General features: G+C 31.7%; 1 protein-coding gene across 1 annotated transcript in view; it reads left to right on the top strand.

Annotated features, from left to right (window-relative positions):
- The first annotated feature begins 232 nt into the window (after positions 1-232).
- The window catches only part of LOC134716542 (polycystin-1-like protein 2), a 66,594-nt gene continuing 43,990 nt past the window's right edge, over positions 233-22,836 (top strand). The window contains exons 1-3 of the mRNA XM_063579552.1: positions 233-440; positions 12,907-13,262; positions 18,452-18,558. Coding sequence (XP_063435622.1) covers positions 317-440; positions 12,907-13,262; positions 18,452-18,558 — 587 coding nt within the window. The 5' untranslated portion in view covers positions 233-316. The remainder of the gene's footprint in view (positions 441-12,906; positions 13,263-18,451; positions 18,559-22,836) is intronic.

Consider the following 22,836-nt stretch of genomic DNA (forward strand, 5'->3'; position numbering starts at 1 on the left):
ACTTTTCGATAAAAGAACGTATTCAAATATATATTAATTAATTTTATCTTATAGACCATTATGTTAGCTTTCAAAATCAGTTTTATTTATGAATTAAGCTTTAGCGGTTCTAAAGATATCAGTTAAAATACACTCATTTTTCTCTTCCCCGTTTTCCATTTCCGCGTTTTAGACCTTCCCGGGTAACTGAGGTCAACAAGGTGCGTGTTTGTCGCAAACTTGATAGATTTATGTTTTGCATTGAGGGGACGTGCAAAAAAAATAGACGACGAAAGAATCAAAATATGTCTCATGTTAAAAAAAAATATCTAGAGAAATGAATTATCTTTTCTATCGTTTTCTATCAAAGGGGAATAACCGACATTTTCTTTTCCCGCCTTTTCATCTGCTGGATGCTGAAACTCTGAAAATGAGAATAGAATGGATTTTTATCCTGATGTGTTAGTGAAGTTGTATAAAATTACAAAACAATTAAACAGTTACACAGTTGAATTAGTCACACGAATTAAGGGTCCTAATTCTATAAGAGGAGGGGTTTATAAAGATAACAAATACTATTTTTAAAAATACAAATATTTTATTGGCACAAACTCAATTACAATAATATTGGCAACGGAAAATGAACGGCACATACAACTAGTATACAAATAGTAATGATACAGTAATTAAATATTACTACATAGCATTATCATTGGGTACATTTCGAAAAATGAAATGTGCAGTTATAAATACAATATAGGTTAATTTGTAAGAATAGACTACTGACATGATAAGTATATTGTATGTTGAGGGAGGGTAGGAGGGGTCCTGATCCTGAAATCACGGGCTTTTAAACACTAAAACCCAAAATCTCAGGTTTAAAAATACCAATTCCTGAGGTCCCAAAATTCAAAAAAAGAATTCCCGGATCCTGAAAGCGTCAATCCCCAAAATCCCGAGCTTAAAAACACCCGATCCCGGAGTCCCTATAAAGGTCCTACCCTCCGTCTATGTTATAGCTTCAAATTGTTCATATTATTCTTTTAATATAAGGACATTTTTCCTTAATTCAAATGATTGATGAATAAAAGATGTGTTTTTCTACACTTGCTATTAAACTTGTAGTGTAACGGTTTATTTCTTCCTCTGTGATATTTTATTCTGAGGATAATTTGTCCCGGTAATTTTTTTCCAGGCATGGTATTTCACAGGTTGATTTTTTCCAGAGGAGTGAAAATCTATCTGTGTTATGCGGATAATATGTACCGGTATATATTGGCCGTACTATATTTCTCAGAACCGTGTGTCCCATTAACTACTATGTAACATGAGTAAGTTGCTCACAATCAATATATACCTGACTATGATTATAAAATGTTTCACAAAGGTAGACCAAATTTGCATAATTTATGAAAGGGAGGTAATAATGAGCAATTTATATTTTAAAGATATTAATATAATATATTTCTGAATTTATTTTATAGTGAAATTTTTCCTTGAATCTTATTATTATATATTCATTTATATAAAAAGATGACTTACAACTTGATTTGATAAGACAGATAACATTTCACAGGTTAAAACTATTCAGCTGTTAAACATGCTTTTGTATCAATATATTGCAGTATTGTTATGCTATGATTTATCTGATTTCCATATAATCAACAACTACATCTCTATTTATATAGTTAAAACTATCATCATAATCAAATTCTTTCAATACTGTTAACAGTAGTAATCATAGCTGTCAACTAACCCGTATTCTGCGGGTGTGACCCGAGATTTTCACAATGCTGAGGGATCACCCGGATCACCCGCCGGGTCATTAAATATCCCGATTTCACCCGTATTTCTTAGCCTTGAGATTGATTTCATAAGTAATATTCAATTGAAATACCGGCAAATTCGTAATTCTTCCATGAACAGAAAGTTCATCTAGCTATGTAAACTGTCAAATTAAGTGACCCATTAAGTGCATGGCTTCACTTGACAGCTTTGGTGTCAAACACACTGTTAATTAACACCAATTACCTTAGCTTTAGGTCGTAAATATATTGCATTTTTGGTTAAAAAAATATTTCAACCAAGATTTACTTCCCCTTATTTGTCACCATTCAAAATTATTCCTTACAGTTACGTTTTATGGGTCAAAAAGATTTAATAATGAAAATATGAAATCCAAATACATGTTGAAAAATAACTTATTATTATTTTTATACTTTTATTCAATTTTTAAAAAATAGTTGAAAATTATATTTTAATTGAAACTTCCTTTAACTGTATCACTATATTTTATCATAGTCTAATTTCCTAATTTTGAGGGATTGTATGAGTTAAAGCTCCACAGCCAGTAGTGTTAATGATAATGATAAAAAAAAAAAGTAGTATTAATGATAAAAAAGTAGTGTCAAACCATTTAAAATTATATTTGAATAATAAATTATAGTGTTTCATATTCTCATCAAGCAAATAACACAACACTGTGTTACCCAAATATATAGAAAAATCTTTAAAAGTGCAATAAAATAATAATTAAAAACCAATTGTTCAGAGAACAATTGAAGGTCTTTCCACTAGTATAGATTTATTTTGATATTGAAATATGAAAAATCAGTTTTAAATGTTAGTTTCAATGGCTTTATGATGAATTAATACGAATTTAGAGCGAAGGTCAAATTTTCGAACGTCCTATTAATCTATGAACGTGACCTCAATTTCAAGGTCACAAACCAAGGACCTTAAATCAAAAGACCCTAGGTCTTTAATATGTTTGGTTAATGAGTAATATCACTTTACCCGTAATTCTTAATGTAAGATGGGCAAAAACTCCCATTTATTGTCTGCGTACCCGTTCAACCAAAATATACAAGTAAGGACATGTTGCAACTAGCAATTTATGAAAAATTATTTGTCGATATGTCATAAGGTATTTGAAAATAGTGAAAATAAGCCAAAATCAAAATTTAGAATATGACCTTGACCTTTGACCTTGACCTCATTTTCATTTTTTTGGACCAAGGACCTCAAATCTGATGATCCTAGGTCTCTATCACTTATGGTTTACTAGTTAGAAATGCATATCACTTGAATCAAATGAAAAAGGGGGAATAACTCTCATATGGAGTCTCCGTAAAGCTTCGGTCAAAATAAATATCCTAATCTTTAAGATGTAACGAGCAATTTGGTAAAATAAATTTGTCGTAATCTTTTACGGTTGCGAAGGAGTAGTGGCCACAAGAAAAACAGTGTTTGGGGAGATAACTCTTTTTAAAATTAGGCAGAAGAAAAAAAAAAATAAAATAAATAATAATCAGAACAAATACAATAGGTCTTTCCACCAGAAAGGTGGAAAGACCTAATTAATAGAATTTAAAATGACTTAACCAAGTGAACATGCATTGATGTTTAGGTATCTTTGATTTACATTTTAAGAAAATGTACCATTAATACTGAAATTCTGCTCGAAAAAGTCTGTACGCGTTATGACCTGAGATTTGATTCTTCAATGCAGGTCATGACCTGCATTTTCATCATCACAGGTTGACAGGTATGGTAGTAATGCAACTATATTTCTACCTTACTTTTAAATTTATATGTGTACTGAGATCTGAAAACAACTCACTTTTACATGTATTTCACTAACCTTATTTAATCATGATATTATTTTCACAATTACGATCTTTGAAATTACTTCTGGTTTTCTTCCTTTTGTTTCATGATAATTTTCTTTTTAAAAGGACGATATTGACTTAAATATTTTAGGAAATTTTTTCAAGGATATTTAGTGAAATTATTTTCCATTATAATTATATTTTTTTTTATCAATTTCGCTTTATTTCAAATACACACCATAGTATTTTTTAAGGGATAAGTTTTTTCTAATAACTATTCAATAAGTTAACTACCCAGATAGAATTTCACGGCAAAGGAAAAAATGTCCCAGGGAAATATTTTCCTCCGGATATAAAAATAACAACAACTACTGTGACATTTTTTCCTCCAATTCAAATTTCACCCGGATATAGTTTTGCTTTACAGTAGTTGTTTGATATATTCAACCAATTATCATAGGAGATGTTAAACTAACATCATTATTATATGCAGATGACATTATTTTATTGTCTGAAACCCAAGAAGGGCTACAAAATGCACTAAATGAGATAATTAAATTTTGTTCCCTATCGAAACTTGATGTTAACAAACAAAAATAAAAAATTATAATATTCAATAGGGCTCTTCACAGTTTGTTCGGCCATATTGGAAGATAATTCCTGCAGTATGCTTGAAAAAATATTTGATACTTCAGGGTTTCAGCTAGGATTTTGAGGGCTTTAGTCACTTTTGCGTGTGATAAAAATCAGCCTTATTTTTTTATAAAGCAAGGGATCTAGGATGTTTATCAAACTAGCTATACATATATGTCCAAGTCCTTCAAGGACTAGACTAGTCTAAGATCTTTGAAGACTTAAGTATTGCTAATGTAGGCAGTTATTGGCAATATTGAATGAATTGACTGATGTGATGCTAAGATTTGAAGATAAGAACAGGAATCTGGTAATATGGTCAAAACTTCACTTCAGTTATTTTCAGGGCACACCCCTTATCAACAAAAGTTGGGTGCCTTTATTTTTTAACCACTGCACAAATGAACTAGTAACGACTTTTCACTTCACAATCAATTATATCCTTGAAAATACGTTTTAATATCTATTTGGAATCAATTTCTTTAATATTGGATAGAAGGATCTGCATCTATACTTAATGTGACGATTCTAATGACTGTAGACTGTAGATCACGTTTACTTTCGATTTTAAAACGAAATGAAATGAAAACGGGAAGTGACAATTGATTAATAATTTCAGAATAAAACCGGATTCATCTACCAACTTTTACGCATGCGCAATGCATAGAACAGGAAGCACCTGTTTGCAAGTGAAAATATTTACGTTTTGAATAAATTTTCATTCTTTTTAATCAAAGTTGTCGAAAGTTTTTGATGAATATTTATATAAAGTATGACGAAAATACGTTAAAATGACGAAACTACGACAAGCAAACTGCAAATTATGATCGTAAGGGAAATATTGAAATTAAAATAAAGTTGAAATGTCCAGGAAGTTTATCAATTTTGTTCAAATAACGAAAATACGACTGAACTGTGAGAAATGATATAAATGAAATGCTGACTGACTGATTTAACTTAAATAGATTATTATCGGTGCTTTGCTTTTGCGCCAATTGGCATTTCATTTGCGCCAAAAAAATCTTTCATTTCCGCCACAAACCATATTTCATTTGCGCCAAAACTAAATCTTTCTTTTGCGCCAATATTACAGGTAAATACAGGTAAATACACGTAGATACAGGTAATAATAGTATAAAACATTAATTTTTTTAAAAAGTCTTTTAATAATAAAGAAAGTTTTAAACATATTCCTCAGAAATCAGTTATCAGAAAATCATACAAGTTATGCTAAAACCCCGATAAAATCATACAAGTAATGCTAAAAATTGTTTTGCTGTCCGTCTCAGTCATAATCCTGGCTTTACATATTTTTTTGGTACACCTGAAGGATTTGTCTCCATTTTTTAAAACATTTGATAACCTATATATATGTGGTCATCAAATATCACAGAATTATTTCCTCTGTTTGTCTCAGATTTGACTATGTCCATCTTGACACCTCACACTGGACTGGTCATATGACCACTATATATATATAATTATAACCTTGGTGACTCTCAGTTTTGTATTAGAAATGAGTATGAACTCACACATGTATCCAGGGGGAGTAATGTACAAACAAAAAACAAAATAAATCGTAAATAACCTTTTAACTTTTCCGTTATATTACCTGTCATACCTGTAAAATGGCGCAAATGAAGGTGTGTTTTTTTTTGGCGCAAATGATATATAACCTTGTGGCGCAAATGAAAGGTTTGATTTTTTTAAAATTGGCGCAAATGAAATGCGCCCATTATTATGATGGTCATTTATGAGGTTTTGTAAAGATAATTAAGGGATTAGTGACCCATCTGATTGGCGATAAGTGGATTACTTGTCATCACAACTTTTAACACCTTTGGTAAACGTTAATTACCTGAGGGTCATTATAAACTTGTCAGAAACATAAAGACAGGTAGAATTCAAATAATTTGATGTGTAAATATTTTTACACTTTCCAAATTTAAGTGACGAAATTGATATGAAATATTTTCGTCATTTCGAAAACCTTTTCGTAAAATACGAAAGTGACGAGCGCTAGCAAAATCGCTGATACTTTAGTTGTTTCAATAACTCTTTATGGAAGTGAAGTTTGGGGTGTATGAAGCCAAGTGTTCAAAGATTCAGATCCATTTGAACATTTACATACCAAATTTATAAAAGAAATTTTTAGGAGTACAGTGCAAAACAACAAATGTAGCCTGTTTAACTGAGACAAACAGAATCCCTTTGTACTTTGAAATTCAGCTTTCAGCTATAAAATTTCTAAACCACATTGTAAACTCGCCTAACACTTTAGTCCATAAAATATACAATAATGTAGAGAAAACAAGTAAATGAGTTAACATTGTAAAAGACTGGTTAAATAAATTAGGTTTACTAAGGTCGTCTCACTTTTGATACTTTTAATTTAAAATATCACATACATGTAAATAGTATCCAACAAAGAATCTATGACCAGGCTTATCAAATTATGAATTGTTCTATCAATAAATGTGAAAAATAAAATTTCTTTTGTCATACTAAAAAAAATAGAAAAAGGCCCCCATATATTGATATATGTAAATTCAAAACTGACCGAGCAGTTTTCAGTAAATTTAAACTAAGTGCACATTCCCTAGCAATTGAAAGAGGGCTTTATACCAACATTGAAAGAAGTTAAATAAGCTCTTTAATTAAGAACATCTGTATAACTTGAATTTCTTTTAATATGTGTAATAGATGTGCCTTGATTTGCCTAGATTAATTCCCCTTATTTTGGACAGATTAATTATTTAGTATTTAAATGTTTATTTTAAGTTTAATTTTATTTAAACACAGTTAGATATAAGAAAGGATTGTTAATTTAACTGTTTTAGTATTTAACTTTCAATGTAAGTGTAATGTTTAAAGAATATTCATTTGTTCAAGTTTTCCTTGATACCTTTTCAGTTAAAGTTACCCTGTTTAATGACAAGATTAGGATTTTATTTGTTAATCAGTCGGAATCGGCCTTGCAAAGGCCTTCAAATACTTGCCGGACTGTATCAGTTCACTTGAGTTTAGAGTTAGCCATTACTTCGGTGCAGTTCGGCAGAGTTAGTCACCCCTTTATGGTGCAAATTTTATTACTTTAAAACATAACGTGAAGCAAATTTACTTTACTTTTAAGACTAACTCTGGGAACACTTCATTTTCATTTTACCTAAATGAAATTACTATATATATTTTTTAACTTCAGTTTAGAAAGTTTTCTGACTCCTGTTTATATCCGACTTTGCAATTATTGTACATTTGTGAATAAAATATAGTTTCATTTGATTAGTTTTTTGTTGTTCAGCCATAATCTGATTTCAGGTATCCCAATGGTCAAATAGGGGCGAAGTTCTGGCCGCTACACGTCCCGGAAGGTGTCGTCACCGACCCCTTCCGTTACATATTTAACCTAATTTTTGTTTGTGTTCTTTTTTTAATGGTTCATTAACATTAATAATGTGTTAACTGTTGATATTTATAGCCTTTTTCTTCTTTGCTGTGAATACCACTGTCACTCTAATATAATTGTAATCAATTTAACTATTGTCAGTTTATTGTCTTAATTTTGAATCCCATAACCATTTAATGTAAAAGTGTTTGTGCGAATAAAATATTGTCTATTGTCTATTCATCCTTAGTTAGTGCTTATAACTTTATAAGCAGTGCTAACAATAAAATTATGGTTACAGCAACAAATTAAGACAAACTACATAAGTTATAGTTATTGACCAAGGAAGTTGGTATATGTTATTTAATATGCACGGCCAGTGTGACCCTAATTAACCCGAACGACATAGGAGTTAAATATGATCCTCATAAAATCATACTTTCCAACCTCTGTCATTGGCAAATCATGTCATGACATGACATGTCAAAAAGCATGTGAAAACACGTAGATGCAGACTTTTTAATATGAATGTGTTCATAATTTCACATACAAATTTGTTAATATAAAAAACAAAATATGTTCTACCAGTGTCTACTGTAAACTTTTATTGTATTAAGTTAAACAGTTACGTTGCTTTTAAAGCACCACCATGCCACTAATGTTTAATTAGCTGTAAAATTTGTTCTATACATTCTGCCTGAAATCTGAGACACCCTTTTATAGATAATGGCCACAGGAACAATATATGATAAATTCAATCCTCTAGGAATACCTATGAGGAAGCTAATTTCAATTGAAAGTGGAAATTTGAGGAAAAATATTTAAGACACAGTTAACATTATAATTGGTTACATAATTGATGCATAATACTAACATTGCAGTTATTTGAAAGAGTAATATCCATAATAGCTATCCATAACTACCACATTTATAAATTTTCAAGCATTATTAAGAAAGTTACAGCATTTTAAAAATTGGGAGTTGGAGTTATAAAATCTTTGTATTGTGCTACCTTAACTCTGTCATTGCTCCCAATGCTACTCCCTGGTCAAAACTGGGTAGTTCATCAGAAGATAGCTGGTACTATTTTTTACCAACTCGCCCCACTTTTAAAAAAAACGCCCCAAACTGATTTACCAAATCGCCCCACATGTGAAATGGGTTAAATCATGTTCAAAATTACTCCTGTCAACTTGCCCCACTTAATGGGAAACGGTAATATCTAGATTAATATATGATTAAAAATAAAAAAGCTTGCCCCACTTGAAAACTAATCTACACAGAATACAAACAAACCGAAAATTTATTTAATTACTATTATTGATATTTCAAAATGTTTGCTTGGGGTGATGTATTATGAAAAGAACGAGAGAAAAAAAGGAAGCATTTAAAAAATTTGAAACATTCTCATAAGTGGGACCAATTGGAAAGCCAACACACATTACAGTTTAATTATTTTACTAGTATTCGTAAGTGGGGCTAGTTGGTAGCCTTTAACTCTTTTCATACTTGTACTTTTCATAAGTGGGGCTAGTTGACATTCACGTTACTGAAATATTAATACTCACTTCTTACTGCTTTTTAAAAAAAAAAAGGAATAACCTAAGATGTTTTTGAAAAGGCATTTGACAAGGTTCCTCATTCAAGACTGCTGTACAAACTCCAATTTTATGGAGTAAGGGGCCGGACAAACTCCTGGATCAGTTCATTCAAATCAAACAGGGAACAACAGGTAGTATTGGAAGGGGCTAGATCTCAGCAAGACGATGTTCTGTCAGGAGTGCCACAGGCAGGGCTTGAAATAAGCCCTAGTCTGGTGGTCCGGGACCAGTAGACTTTGAGTTGGACCAGTATATTTTGTCACCTCAGTGGTGGTCCAGCAGACCAGTAAGAATTTGTTGATTTAGTCCCTAATTGAATCACAATTTCTTTTTTATACAAAACAATTTACCTGTGAAATTAATTACACGGTACTAGAGGTACTAAGTATTACAATTGATTAAGTTTTTTTTATTAATATCGAAGTCCTTCACAACAACACAAAATGTGAATTGTTTTTAAATGAGTCTAATCGACGGACAACCATTTTTTTTCCAAATTGGGATTCTTCTCCAGGGGAAAAAGCCTGTATTCTCCACTAATTTAAGGCAAACAATATCGCAGCAAAGATACAAAACAACTGCAGAAAGACCTTGAGGCATTAGAAAATTGGGAAAAAACATTGATGATGAGATTCAATCCAACAAAATACAATACCCATACACTCCACATGGACACATATTCGAACCAGTAGATAGTGCCAAGTACTTGGGAGTTTTAATATCAAACAATCTCTCATAGAACAAACATATTCAGAGTGTTACAGTAAAGGGTAACTGAACACTTGGGTTTGTTAAACGAAACCTAAAAGAATGTACAAGGAAAGTAAAGGCTGCTGGCTATACAACACTCGTGCGACCTGTCATAGAGTATGCTTTTACTATATGGGACCCAACAAACCAAGCAAACATTAACACAGTAGAACTCATACAGAGGAGAGCTGCTAGATTTGTCTATAATGTTATTAATGAGTACACATCATGCACACCAGGGTGCGTCACTACAATGTTAGAAGACCTAAAATGGGACACATTACAGACAAGACGTCGTGACAACAGGCTATGCATGCTCTATCGTATCTAGAAGGAGCTGACAGACATCAACAAGAGTACTGACCTCAAAGGTGGCACAGTAAAACTCTTGGAGGGCACAAGTTTTACCAACAGGGCGTCACCAGACCAGTGATGTCTACTCTTTCCAAGAACAATCATGGAATGGAATATATTACCTGCCAGGGTTGCTGAAGCGGGATCAGTTGAAGATTTCTGCTCAGGGCTACAGACAACACATTAATACCGGACTGGATGATTGTACATTATTTTAACTGTAACAACCTGATTTTATTGTAAATACTGTATATAGCCTTAGGGGATAAGATATGTAATGTCACCATGCGTAGTCCCGCAGAGTTTAAACATTTCATTCAAGGAATCAAACTCTTGTATGGAAGAAGAAGAAGAAGGTCTATATATAATCATATTTAAAACAGTGTGGCTGTGGCCATTGATTGACGACATTAATTATCCCATTGACTGGGACAGATTATGTGAACGTTTATCTGTACCGACCACTGCTCACTATGTACTTTTTAAAGACACTGAAACTGTGGGGTCATCAAAGGTTCTCAACACCTAAATAAAGTAATTCGAAAAAACGAATCAGGAATAATACGATGTTTTGATATATCAATAATATAAATCAAAACATAAAGGTTATTCCTGATAAATTTTTCGAATTATTTTATTATTAAAGGCGTTAAGAACCTTTGGTGACCCCACAGTTTAAATTCTATAATAAGTAAGTAGTGAGCAGTGGTTGTTACAGACAAACGTTCACCTAATCTGTCCCAGTCAATGGGATAATTTAGGTCGTCAATCAATGGCCACAACCACACTGTTTTGCATATGATTCTACATGATATATAGATCTGGATCTTGCAAAAATAAAAAAGCACCAAATGTGCCTACAAAAAAGCATTTTAAAAAAAACCACATTGAGGCAAAATACAAACTAAAAAGGTAATGGTTATGGGTGTTGGGGGACCAAAATTTTTTTAAATGGGCCCTTATGGAAAATTATAAGCTTTTTACAACCTCTGGACCAATTTTAAGAATTTATTAAGTAGATCATTTTTGTAAACTTTCAGTCACACATTTCAGAATTCTGGGAAAAATTATGCTGGTTCATCAGTGCGTCAAGTAAGTGTTAAACTATAACCATGATAACAGTGACTTTTAAAAACTTATTGGTCTCCCAAGGCCACCAGATTTTCACCTGGGCTAATACATTCAATCATCCTAATCTCCAAGCTGGTGCCTGTAAAATAGTTTGCATTGAATTCTATTGCTACCCTTTCCCCTGTGTTTAAACTGTTGAAACTGCATTGATTCAGAGATGCATTCCAATTGTCCTGTTCAATATGTTTTTTTTTGGGGAAAAAAAGTTTGTTTCCAGTTTTTGGAGAAAAAATAGTTTGTTTTTAATTCTGAAAAAAAAAAATTGTTTGTTACACCCTCAGCTGCCACTATATGTAATGCTAAAATTGAAAGAAAAAAATTGTTTTCGACTTGTCGCGAAACGAAGAAAAAAAAATTGTACAGAAAAAAAAAACATAGCCCCCCCCCCCAAGAAAATCAAATGGTTGCTGCCTGAAGGACTATGGGTAATCTCATTGTTTGTATACTAAAATAAAAATAACGTAACTTCATTTGCTCAATTTTCATTGTTTAGAACGTTTTAAACCAATCACAACATTTGGTGTACATTTTTGAAAATATATTACCTAGAATGCAATAGATTCCGAAATGGGGAATCGGTACAATTTTTTTATCAACAATAATAAGAGGATGACTTGGATTTGAAATGGCACTTATAATATAATAAATTGATAGATAAAGCCATATCAATAAAAATGTCAACGGGAATTTAAATTTAAGGGAGACAAATTTAATGGGAGATGTATTCAAATCAGTATTTTCGAATCTTTTGTTTGTGTTCTTAGGCAAAACAAAAATGATGTTTGTTTTCGGTATCCCGACGGACCCTAAGTCATTTTATTTCCATTGTAAAGTAAAACAAATAAAACTTGTGTCAAAAGTGAAGTTAGTTTTGCCAATAATATAAATCAGTTGCCAGATACATCTAAATGTTTACAATCATGAATATGATAGCTGTTTTAAGGAAATTCGCAACATGTGTGATGAAATAAACACTTTCCCTCCACTTTTTTCCAAGCAATAACAAAGGGAATTATCCAATCATTAAAAATATGGGTAAACTGGGCCCATGACCAAGTCTGACCACAACAAGGCGTAACTGCATTACTCAAAATCGTGTCCTTAAAAAAATTAATGAAAAAATAAAATAAAATGGAAATACCCACCTATACCTACTTAAGTATGTAACCTTAAACAGACATATAATTTTTTTTTGCCATATTTGTCTTCTGCGGGGAATTTTTCTTTTTTAACCATGTCGTTTTCAGTTATTTTTCGACTCATGAGTTTGAATGTCCCTTTGGTACAAAAAATGTATCTTGTGCCTCTTTTTTAGCAATGTGAATTTGATCATCACCCTAATCAGAAGTATCATTAATATTGAGATCACTTTTAATTTGGAGATTTGACAATTTAATGGAAAACATTGGGGTCAATAAAATAAAATTTGAATACAGTTTTTATATCTTTTTCTTTATTGTAGCATTACTGTGTATCTGCACAGGTCAGAACTGCACTGTAACTTTGATGGCATCAGGAGTGGCTGATACTATGAATTCTATATGTAGATACCAGAGTGTAGAAGATGCCAACATAACTGCTTCCATCAAGTCAGACTGTTCACTGTCCAACATAATATTCTTCTGGACAATTTATACGTATCATGACAATTCTAGTTATCAACTCTACTCCAAATCTATTAACTGGACTCTACCAACTCTTTACATGACAGATGACCTATATACTGAGGATGGAATACAGGTAAAAAGAGGAATTTTTGCTGCTGATCTTTTTGTTGCTGTTAAACTGGAACGGAATACCATTGTATCACATTTACAGGTATGTTTAAAATTTAAGTTGGATTACTCTCTAGATTATTCAGGAAATTTTTGTCTCTCTTTAAAAATGTGCCTGAATCAAGACTTAGACTGAATGTTTCTGGCATTGTCTGTAAAGATAACAATTATTAAAGTTGTTATTTAAATAATTACATTGCATGTATGTTTCCTTTATATGATACTTTTTTTTTGATTGGCTAACAGCAATATCATGTACTTCTGAAATTAATATTCATACAGGTAACACAATGAAATGTAATATTCATGTTGACACTTAAGGTCCCACAATAAAGTGCACAGGTAAATTTATGAAAACTTTATAGAAATCATGTAATGGCCCGAGAACACGGTTATTTTGTAGTGCATTTCTTTTAGACAATAAATTCAAATTAAAAAAATCGCACCTGCTCTTTCTCAAAAAGATTTTTACAGTGTAGTGTACTACCAGTGAGACAAATAATATCAAAATTTTAGAAACTTCTACCAGCTCTAACTCAAAATATTGACAATTCTGTGTCAAGGGGGTGTAAAATTCAGTTTGACAGCTTAAGACGTGATAAAATTTGACCTTTTTGAACTGGACCAAATCACTACTTAACATAGCGATTCAGCACCCAAATTTTTTTAACATGTAATTACATCCCACTACTTAATATTTCATGCATTTAATATCAAGAAATAAATTGGGAAAGTGTATCAAATAAAACATGCAAGTTATACACTGTTTACACTAGGGACTATATTCGTAGACAATGAAAACCAAAGGAAGATAACTGTGTCCTTGGACCTAATAGGACAGAAAGACTTGACCAATCTTAATAAAACTTTGCATAACCTAAGCTTAGGCAATTATGAGATAGTTTGCCAAGTTTCATGGCCATATGACATATATTAGAAAAACTAGGGTCATTTTAGTATTGACATTTGGATGTTTATTTTTGACGTTTAAATTAAATATCTTCAACTGTCAAGATTTTGGCCTAAAAATTTGAAATTTTGCAAAAATTTGCTTTTTAAATGCTATTGAATATTAAATAAATAAATTTGGTGTTTTTGCTGTCCTCTGATTGGTTAAAATTATTAGTTTTATTTTCAATGTTGTCAATTTTGATGGCGACTCGCCCACTCTGACGTTGTGTATTCATACGCCAACATGTATGTACGTTGTTATTGTTAATATAAACAATATAAAAAGTTCTTTAAGCCTTATTTTTGATAGAAATTTATTTATAATGTATGGCAATAATATATTTTGATTTTATTGAACCATAAAACTAATTTTTTACTCTTCACATTTTACATAATCCGCTTCGCGGATTATTTAATGTGAAGATTCAAAAATTAGTTTTATGGTTCAATAAATTCAAAATAGATAATAGCCATTCATTAAATATTAGGTATTGAAAGCATCTGAACACTCATTTTATATATCAGATGTATTGTATTTATTCCAAAGTCAAATTTACATGAGCATATGCCTCAAAATAGAGATTTTCCAATTAAGGGAAGCCTGATATAAATATGCATTTATCTCAGCCAATTTGAAGTTTTTGAAATTTTTTAAGCTTTAATTATTCTTTCATATATATTAAATGTATAGAAAAGTTACAAAAAGCATACCACATGAGTATAAAATGGTCTTGGGCCATGTAGTACTGAGAATTATTTAGAGTCGATTTAGGCGGTAGCCCATATTGACACATAAAAATGCACACAGAAGCTATCAGAAATGAAAATGTGTTACTTTTTGCTCATTTCTATGCTAAGGTGTTGTGATACAAGAAGTCTAATTGCTAAAGGACTCTTGCATTTAAATTTTTTGAAAGACAATATGGTCTGATGGCCATTTTTTTCCACTTTTCAATGGAAAACTTGCATTTAGTTTTAGTCTCAATAGGCTTAAATTTGGACAACTTACTATCATACAGGAAAAAAATATGGTAGCCTATGAAAGGAGTAAGGTGTACTGGATATAGTAAAGTGCTTTTTTTTTTTACAGATTTAATGAAATAGTTGTGATGGACTACAGATTTGATGTATAAAGCTCTTCACATTTTACATACATCAATTAGGCCGTTTAACCAGGGCCACGAATACAAAATATGCTGCACTTTTTTCTGTGAAAATCTACTTTCCTCTTTATTCAGAGTTCACAAATGGTTAATTAAATTTGATTTAAGCATAGAAACACAAATATCAGGAACAAAAAAAGCTGTCAGATAGAAAGTCAGCATGTCTCTTAGGCATAAAATGTAAACTGCTTTAAAATGCTTATTATAGCCGTAGAATACCAATATAGCACATATTAACAGAATTTCTGTAAACCAAAGATGTAAATCCTTTACTTTGATTGAGTTTGACAAATTGAAACCAGCAAATCATTCAGGAAAGTTGCCAAAGTACAGAATCTAGATTTCAGGAATCCATCTCTTAGGCCCGAGAACACAGTTATATCGTAGTGCATTTCTTTTAGACAATAAATTCAAATTAAAAAAAATCGCACCTTCTCTTTCTCAAAAAGATTTTTACAGTGTAGTGTACTACCAGTGAGATAAATAATATCAAAATTTTAGAAACTTCTACCAGCTCTAACTCAAAATATTGACAATTCTGTGTTAAGGGGGTGTAAATTTCAGTTTGACAGCTTCAGATGTGATAAAATTTGACCTTTTTGAACTGGACCAAATCACTTCTTAACATAGAGATTCAGCACCCAAATTTTTTTTACATGTAATTACATCCCACTACTTAATATTTCATGCATTTAATATCAAGAAATAAATTGGGAAAGTGTATCAAATAAAGCATGCAAGTTGTACACTGTTTACACTAGGGAATATATTCGTAGACAACGAAAGCCAAAGGATGATAACTGTGTCCTTGGACCTAATGATCCTAGCTAAAAAATAGAATTATAAGTATTGAATGCTTCTTTTTTGAAAAGCGTTGACTGTGCACACATTTTTAGGTTGAGCTTCTCAGTGATATTGTTTGCCTTAAATTAGTGGAGAATAAAGGCTTTTGGAGAAGAATCCCAATTTGAAAAAAAATGGCTTAAAATTATTCCCAAAAAGACAACATTTTTCCAAAATAGTGCAGTCTCAGTAGTAATTATGCATGAATACAAACTTAAAAACACTCATTTAAAATATTTTCTTGTCTAAAATGACTATATGTGCACATTTGAGGGTCTATTTATGTATCATAACTGACAAAATGCCATCTTATTTTAAAGCAGGGTTTGTCTCTTGAAAATGGGTCTGTAAATTGAAGTTTCTGTCAAATTCATGGTTTATTTTAGATTTCCCAATTTGATGAAATTGACACATATTTTCCCAATAAAAAAGGGTAGATGTAGTTTTGAAAAAAGCCAACAATATCACTGCTTCTATGCTTCATACAAAATGTACTACGGTCAATGCTTTTACACCCCAGTTAATTGACAAAGAGAACCTTTAAATTAATAAATATAAAAATTAGATATAGTACAGGTATAATTGCTATTCAGACAATTCTCAACTCGAGACTAAATGATGTAAAAATTAGACACTAGAGGTCACCAATGTGACCATACAGCCTTTTACAATGAGTAAAATCCATAATGCATAATATAGCAAGGTATAACAAAAGTAACATTTGGTGGTATGTGCTGTTTCCCACCACTTGCTTCCAGCTCCTGAGAACTACTTTGCCGAATGGTGTTTAATTTAAAATACATCTGCCATTTTTTTTGGTCGTATATTGGTATCACGTAGACGTCATCGTTGTTGTCATCGTCCTATAACATTTGGTTTTCGCACTCTAACTTTAGTAAAAGTAAACAGAAATCTATGAAATTTTAACATAAGGTCTATGAGACTATGACTGCAAAAGGAAGGTTGGGATTGATTTTGGGAGTTTTAGTCCCAACAGTTTAGGAATTAGGGGCCAAAAATAGGTTCCAAATAAGCATTTTTCTTGGTTTTTGACATTACTTTTGTATAAGTTAATAGAAATCTATGAAATTTTAACACAAGGTTTATGACCACAAAAGCAAGGTTTGGATTGTTTTTGAAGTTTTGGTCCCAACAAATTAGTGGCCAAAATTAAACTTTGTTTGATTTCATCAACAAATGAATTATTGGGGTTCTTTGATATGCCAAATCTAACTGTATTCAGATTCTTAATTTTTGGTCCAGTCCTGTTTTCAAATTGGTGTACATTAAGGTCCAAAGGGTCTAAAATTAAAATTAGCTTGATTTTAATAAAGATTGAATTCATAGTGTTCTTTGATAATATGCTGAGTCTAAACATGTACTTACTAAGTTAGATATTTGAAAATGGGCCCAGTTTTCAAGTTGGTCCAAATTGGGGTCCAAAATTATTATATTAAGTATTGTGCAATAGCAAGAAATCTTCAATTGCACAGAATTGTGCAATAGCAAGAAAACTTCAATTGCACAGTATTGCGCAATAGCAAGAAATATCTAATTGCACAGTTTTGCGCAATAGCAAGAAATATTCAATTGTTCCTTTTTCAAATTGGTCTACATTAAGGTCCAAAGGGTCATGCAAAAATTAAACTATGTTTGATTTCAACAAAAATTGAATATATGGGGTTCTTCAATATGCCGAATCTAACCATGCATTTAGATTTTTAATATTTGGGCCTGGTTATTAAATTGGTCCATATTGAGGTTTTAAGGGCCTAAAATTGAACATTATTTGATTTCATCAAAAATTAAATTATTGGGGTTCTATGATATGCTGAATCTAACCATGTTTTTAGATTTTGGATATTGGACCATAATAGGTTAATGATCGTTAATGTCCAATTTAAAATTTAAGTTTAAGTTCCTAAACCACATTCATTCTGTGTCGGAAACCTATGTTGTGTCAACTTTTTAATCACAATCAAATTCAGAGCTGTATCAAGCTTAAATGTTGTGTCCATACTTGCCCCAACTGTTCAGGGTTCTACCTCTTCAGTCATATAAAGCTGCGCCCTGCAGAGCATCTGGTTTAGATGTGCTATTGTCACTTCATTACCATAGATTTCTGAAATTCTTATACAAAACTATGACAGCTGAAGCCAGTAATATTTTTTATATTCATGACAAAGGATTTATAAAAATAGAATGTTATCGTTCTATAAATAAAACAACTATAACAAAAGTTTGTATTGAGTTGAACAACTGTGTTATTTTGTAGACATATCACCTTAAACCTGGTTGTTCTGATCCAGTCTACAAATCCTGTACTTGGATGAGAAACCAGATGAAAGAATTCGGGATTACCACATCATTAGAAGAAACTGAGTAAGTTTTCCTTTTGTTTCAGACTTACTTCCTGATAGCGCAATGTAGCAGATTGCCAAGGGCTGGCTATTACTCTCAGAGAGAAGACTGTAAGATGACAAGAACACAGATGGATATTCACGAAATCAAAACAAAGTTGCAGGATATGAAGTAATTCAATAAGTTCTTTTATCCCTTTCCTCCATATAGATTACTAATGTTTTACACATTATCATAGATAACAATTTATAAAACATAAGTATTTATCATGTTTATTATCTCGATAAGTATATACTTTTAGCAGCAAAAAAGTTTGGGTTATTTCAGTTTATAGGAGAAACCATTAGGTTCTATTTTAATAAATCTTGGAACTAAGAATGTGCTAGTTTACATTCTCACAACTTCTAAAGACTTATCATAGCTAGGCTATACCACATATGAAGGCATGTAACTAAGGTAAATCAATTGCAATCAAGGTGTTTGTTAAAAATTGCACCTTGAATTTTAAACTTAACACAGATACTATTTCTACAGTACAAACATTATGCTTTTCATCCTTTATATGAAAAAAACACTAACAAGCCAAGTCCATTAACACTTTTATCTGAAGTTGTGGAACTATACTATAAAAAGCCAAATACAGATTTATAACTTTTTTTTAAAATTTGGACCAAAGATATATAATTTACAATATATGTTCCTGGTGAAAGTTGTTCATTTGTTAACTAGCACATTAAAACATTTCTTCAGCAAATTGGTCATGAACATGAACATAAACATAAACATATCCATGCCAGTATAAACTTCTTGTGTTTGTGTTCAAAGATTTGCACATGGAGGCATCGGTCTACCTGCAAGAACTCGTTCAAATTTACAAACCATTGCAAGCACTTAGATCTGAAAATTCCATGATTTTAATAACGCCACGTGTAAGAACTAAAACATATGGGGAAAGAAGATTTGACAAAGCAGCAGCCCTTTTGTGGAATGGTTACCAAGTGATCTACGGGACATCCATTGTATGAACGTTTTTTGAGAAAAACATGAAAACTATTTTATCTAGATATGCTTTTCATAGTCAATAGTTCTTAAAATATTTCTATATCATTGTTATTTCTAGAATTTTTAAGCAATTACTTTTTTTATGAATTTTGAACTTACTTTTATTGGTTATTTTAGAAAAAAAATTAAGCAAATATTTTTACAGTTTTAACTTACTTTTATTGAAATGGATTCAATATCTCCTTAATTTTATCATGCACATTGTATATCAATTTTATTTTTTATCATATTATTTAGGAATTAGGAACCTAAAACTATTATTTTATAGATCTTTGAATAAATTGTTCATTTCTTGACTAATTTCAAAGGCTTCTTTAATGTGCTGAATCTACCTGTGTTTTATTTTTAATTTTGTATATTGGTGCCCGTTTTAAAGTTGATTCAAATTGGTGTCTACCATTGAACTGTTTGGATTGAGTTCAAACATTGAATTTTGGGGTTTTGTTTACCATTCTAAATCTAGCAGTGTATTTAGATATATGATTTGGGTCCAATTTTTTTTTAAACTTTGTGGTCCAAAGGGTCCTAAATCAAACTTTACTTATCTCATCAAAACTTGAATTCTTTGTTCTTTGATACACTGATTCCAACTCTATATTCATTTTTTATGCCCCATTTATGGACATTATGTTTATCTGGTCTGTGCGTTCGTACATTTGTTTGTCAGTCCGTTTGTTCATCTGTCCGTATGTCCAGCTGCAGGTTAAAGTTTTGGTCAAGGTAGTTTTTGATGAAGTTTAAGTCCAATCAACTTGAAACATAGTACAAATGTTCCCTATCATATGATCTTTCTAATTTTAATGCCAAATTAAAGTTTTTACCCCATTTTCACAGTCTACTGAACATAGAAAATGATACTGCTGATGGGACATCCGTGTACTTGGAACACAGTCTTGTTTTTTTTAAATTTGAGTTCGGATTTCAAATTGGTCCAATTGTCAAAAAGGTCAAAAATATAACTTTGGTATTAAATTCTTGGTGTACTTGGATATATGCTGATCCATTGTATTTTAAATTTTGATATTGGACCATAATAGATAAAAATCTAATTCAAATTTTTCATTTCTTTGACAACACTTATTTTGTTGCTGTGCAAAATAGTTAATAGTAAATCACAATATTAATTCCAAGCTGACCAAGCTTGAATTAAGCCTACAAAATTATTTACCTCAACTATTCAGGGTTGACCCTTGTGGCTGTATCAAGCTTTTTCTTTTTATACCCCACCTACAATAGTAGAGAGGCAGTATGTTTTCTTGCCTATGGGTCCGTTCATCTGTCTGTTTGTCCATCCGTTCGTCCCGTTTCAGGTTGAAATTTGGTCAAGGTAGTTTTTGATGAAGTTAAGTCCAATCAACTTGAAATGTAGTACACATGTTCCCCATTAAATGATTTTTAGCTCACCTGCCCCAAAGGGCCAAGTGAGCTTTTCCCATCACTTTGCATCCGTCTTCTGTCGCTGTTAACTTTTACAATAATCTTCTCATCTGAAACTACTGGACCAAATTAAACCAAACTTAGCCACAATCATCATTAGGGTATCTAGTTTAAAAATGTGTCCGGTGACCGGGCCAACCAACCAAGATGGCCGCCATTGCTAAAAATAGAACATAGGGATGAAATGCAGTTTTTGGCTTTTAACTCAAAAATCAAAGCATTTACATAGATGCCAACCATTACGATTTTCCCGTAATTTTTCCGATTTTGCTATCAAAACTACGCTATTACGGTCAAAGTCGAATAGTTACGGATTCCCAATCATCGCCGTTCAATTGTGTAAAACGCGTATTTTTATCATTGCTTTTCCGTTTTGGTCTGGTATTTAGTAAATGCCAATGTAATGCTTCTGGTTTCTCTGGAGTTATCGACCTATTGTGTAACTAACTGACTTCCTAAGAGGCAAACTTGCATTGTATGAGAAGCTTTCCCCCTTTCTCTAATTCTCCTTGACAAAATGAAAATGTACGAGTCGAGAACATTTAAACAATTAATGAATAGAATACATACTACAGATATTGAACATGTTAGTGCCTATCAGTTTGCAATCACTCGTCAGTATTTTTTATTGGTAAATGCACGTTTTTGAATGATTACTGAAAACTTTAATACAGAAAATTTGATAGTTTGTTACTGAATGAGTCTAAAGGGGGTTGGCATCTATGCATTTAGAGCAAATCTGACATGGGGTTAATTTGTTTATCAGGTCAAGATCTATTTGCCCTGAAATTGTCAGATGAATCACACAACCTGTTGTTGGGTTGCTGCTCCTGAGTTGGTAATTTTAAGGAAATTTTGCTGTTTTTGGTTATTATCTTGAATATTATTATAGATAGAGATAAACTGTAAACAGCAATAATATTCAGCAAAGTGACATCTACAAATAAGTCAACATGACCAAAATGGTCAGTTGACCGTTTTAGGATTTATTGCCCTTTATAGTCAATTTTTAACCATTTTTCGTAAATCTTAGTAATCTTAAAAAAATGTGTCTGCTGACTTGGGCATCCAACCAAGATGGCCACCAGGGCTAAAAATAGAACATAGGAGTAAAATGCAGATTTTGGCTTATAACTCAAAAATCAAAGCATTTAGAGCAAATCTGACTTTGGATTAAATTTGTTTATCAGGTCAAAAGCTATCTGCCCTGAAATTTTCCGATGATTCAGACAACCTGAAAGGTCAAGTGAGCTTTTCTCATCACATGGTGTCTGTTGTCCCTCGTCTGTAAACTTTTACAAAAATCTTCTCCTCTGTAACTACTGGGCCAAATTTAACCATACTTGGCCACAATCATCATTGGGTATCTAGTTTAAAAAATGTGTAGCTTGAACCTGCCAACCAACCAAGATGGCCACCATGGCTAAAAATAGGAGATAAAGGTAAAATATAGATTTTGACTTATAACTCTGAAAACAAAGCATTTAGAGCAAATCTGAAATGGGGGTAAAATTGTCTATTAGGTCAAGATCTATCTGCATGAAAGTTTTCAGACAAATCGGACAACCCATTGTTGGTTGCTGCCGCTATATGAGTAGTTTTAAGGAAATTTTGCTGTTTTTGGTTATTATCTTGAATATTATTATAGATAGAGATAAACTGTAAACAGCAATAATATTCAGCAAAGTGACATCTACAAATAAGTCAACATGACCAAAATGGTCAGTTGACCGTTTTAGGATTTATTGCCCTTTATAGTCAATTTTTAACCATTTTTCGTAAATCTTAGTAATCTTAAAA

The sequence above is a fragment of the Mytilus trossulus genome, chromosome 4, assembly GCF_036588685.1.
Source record: "Mytilus trossulus isolate FHL-02 chromosome 4, PNRI_Mtr1.1.1.hap1, whole genome shotgun sequence".
Classification (NCBI taxonomy): domain Eukaryota; kingdom Metazoa; phylum Mollusca; class Bivalvia; order Mytilida; family Mytilidae; genus Mytilus; species Mytilus trossulus.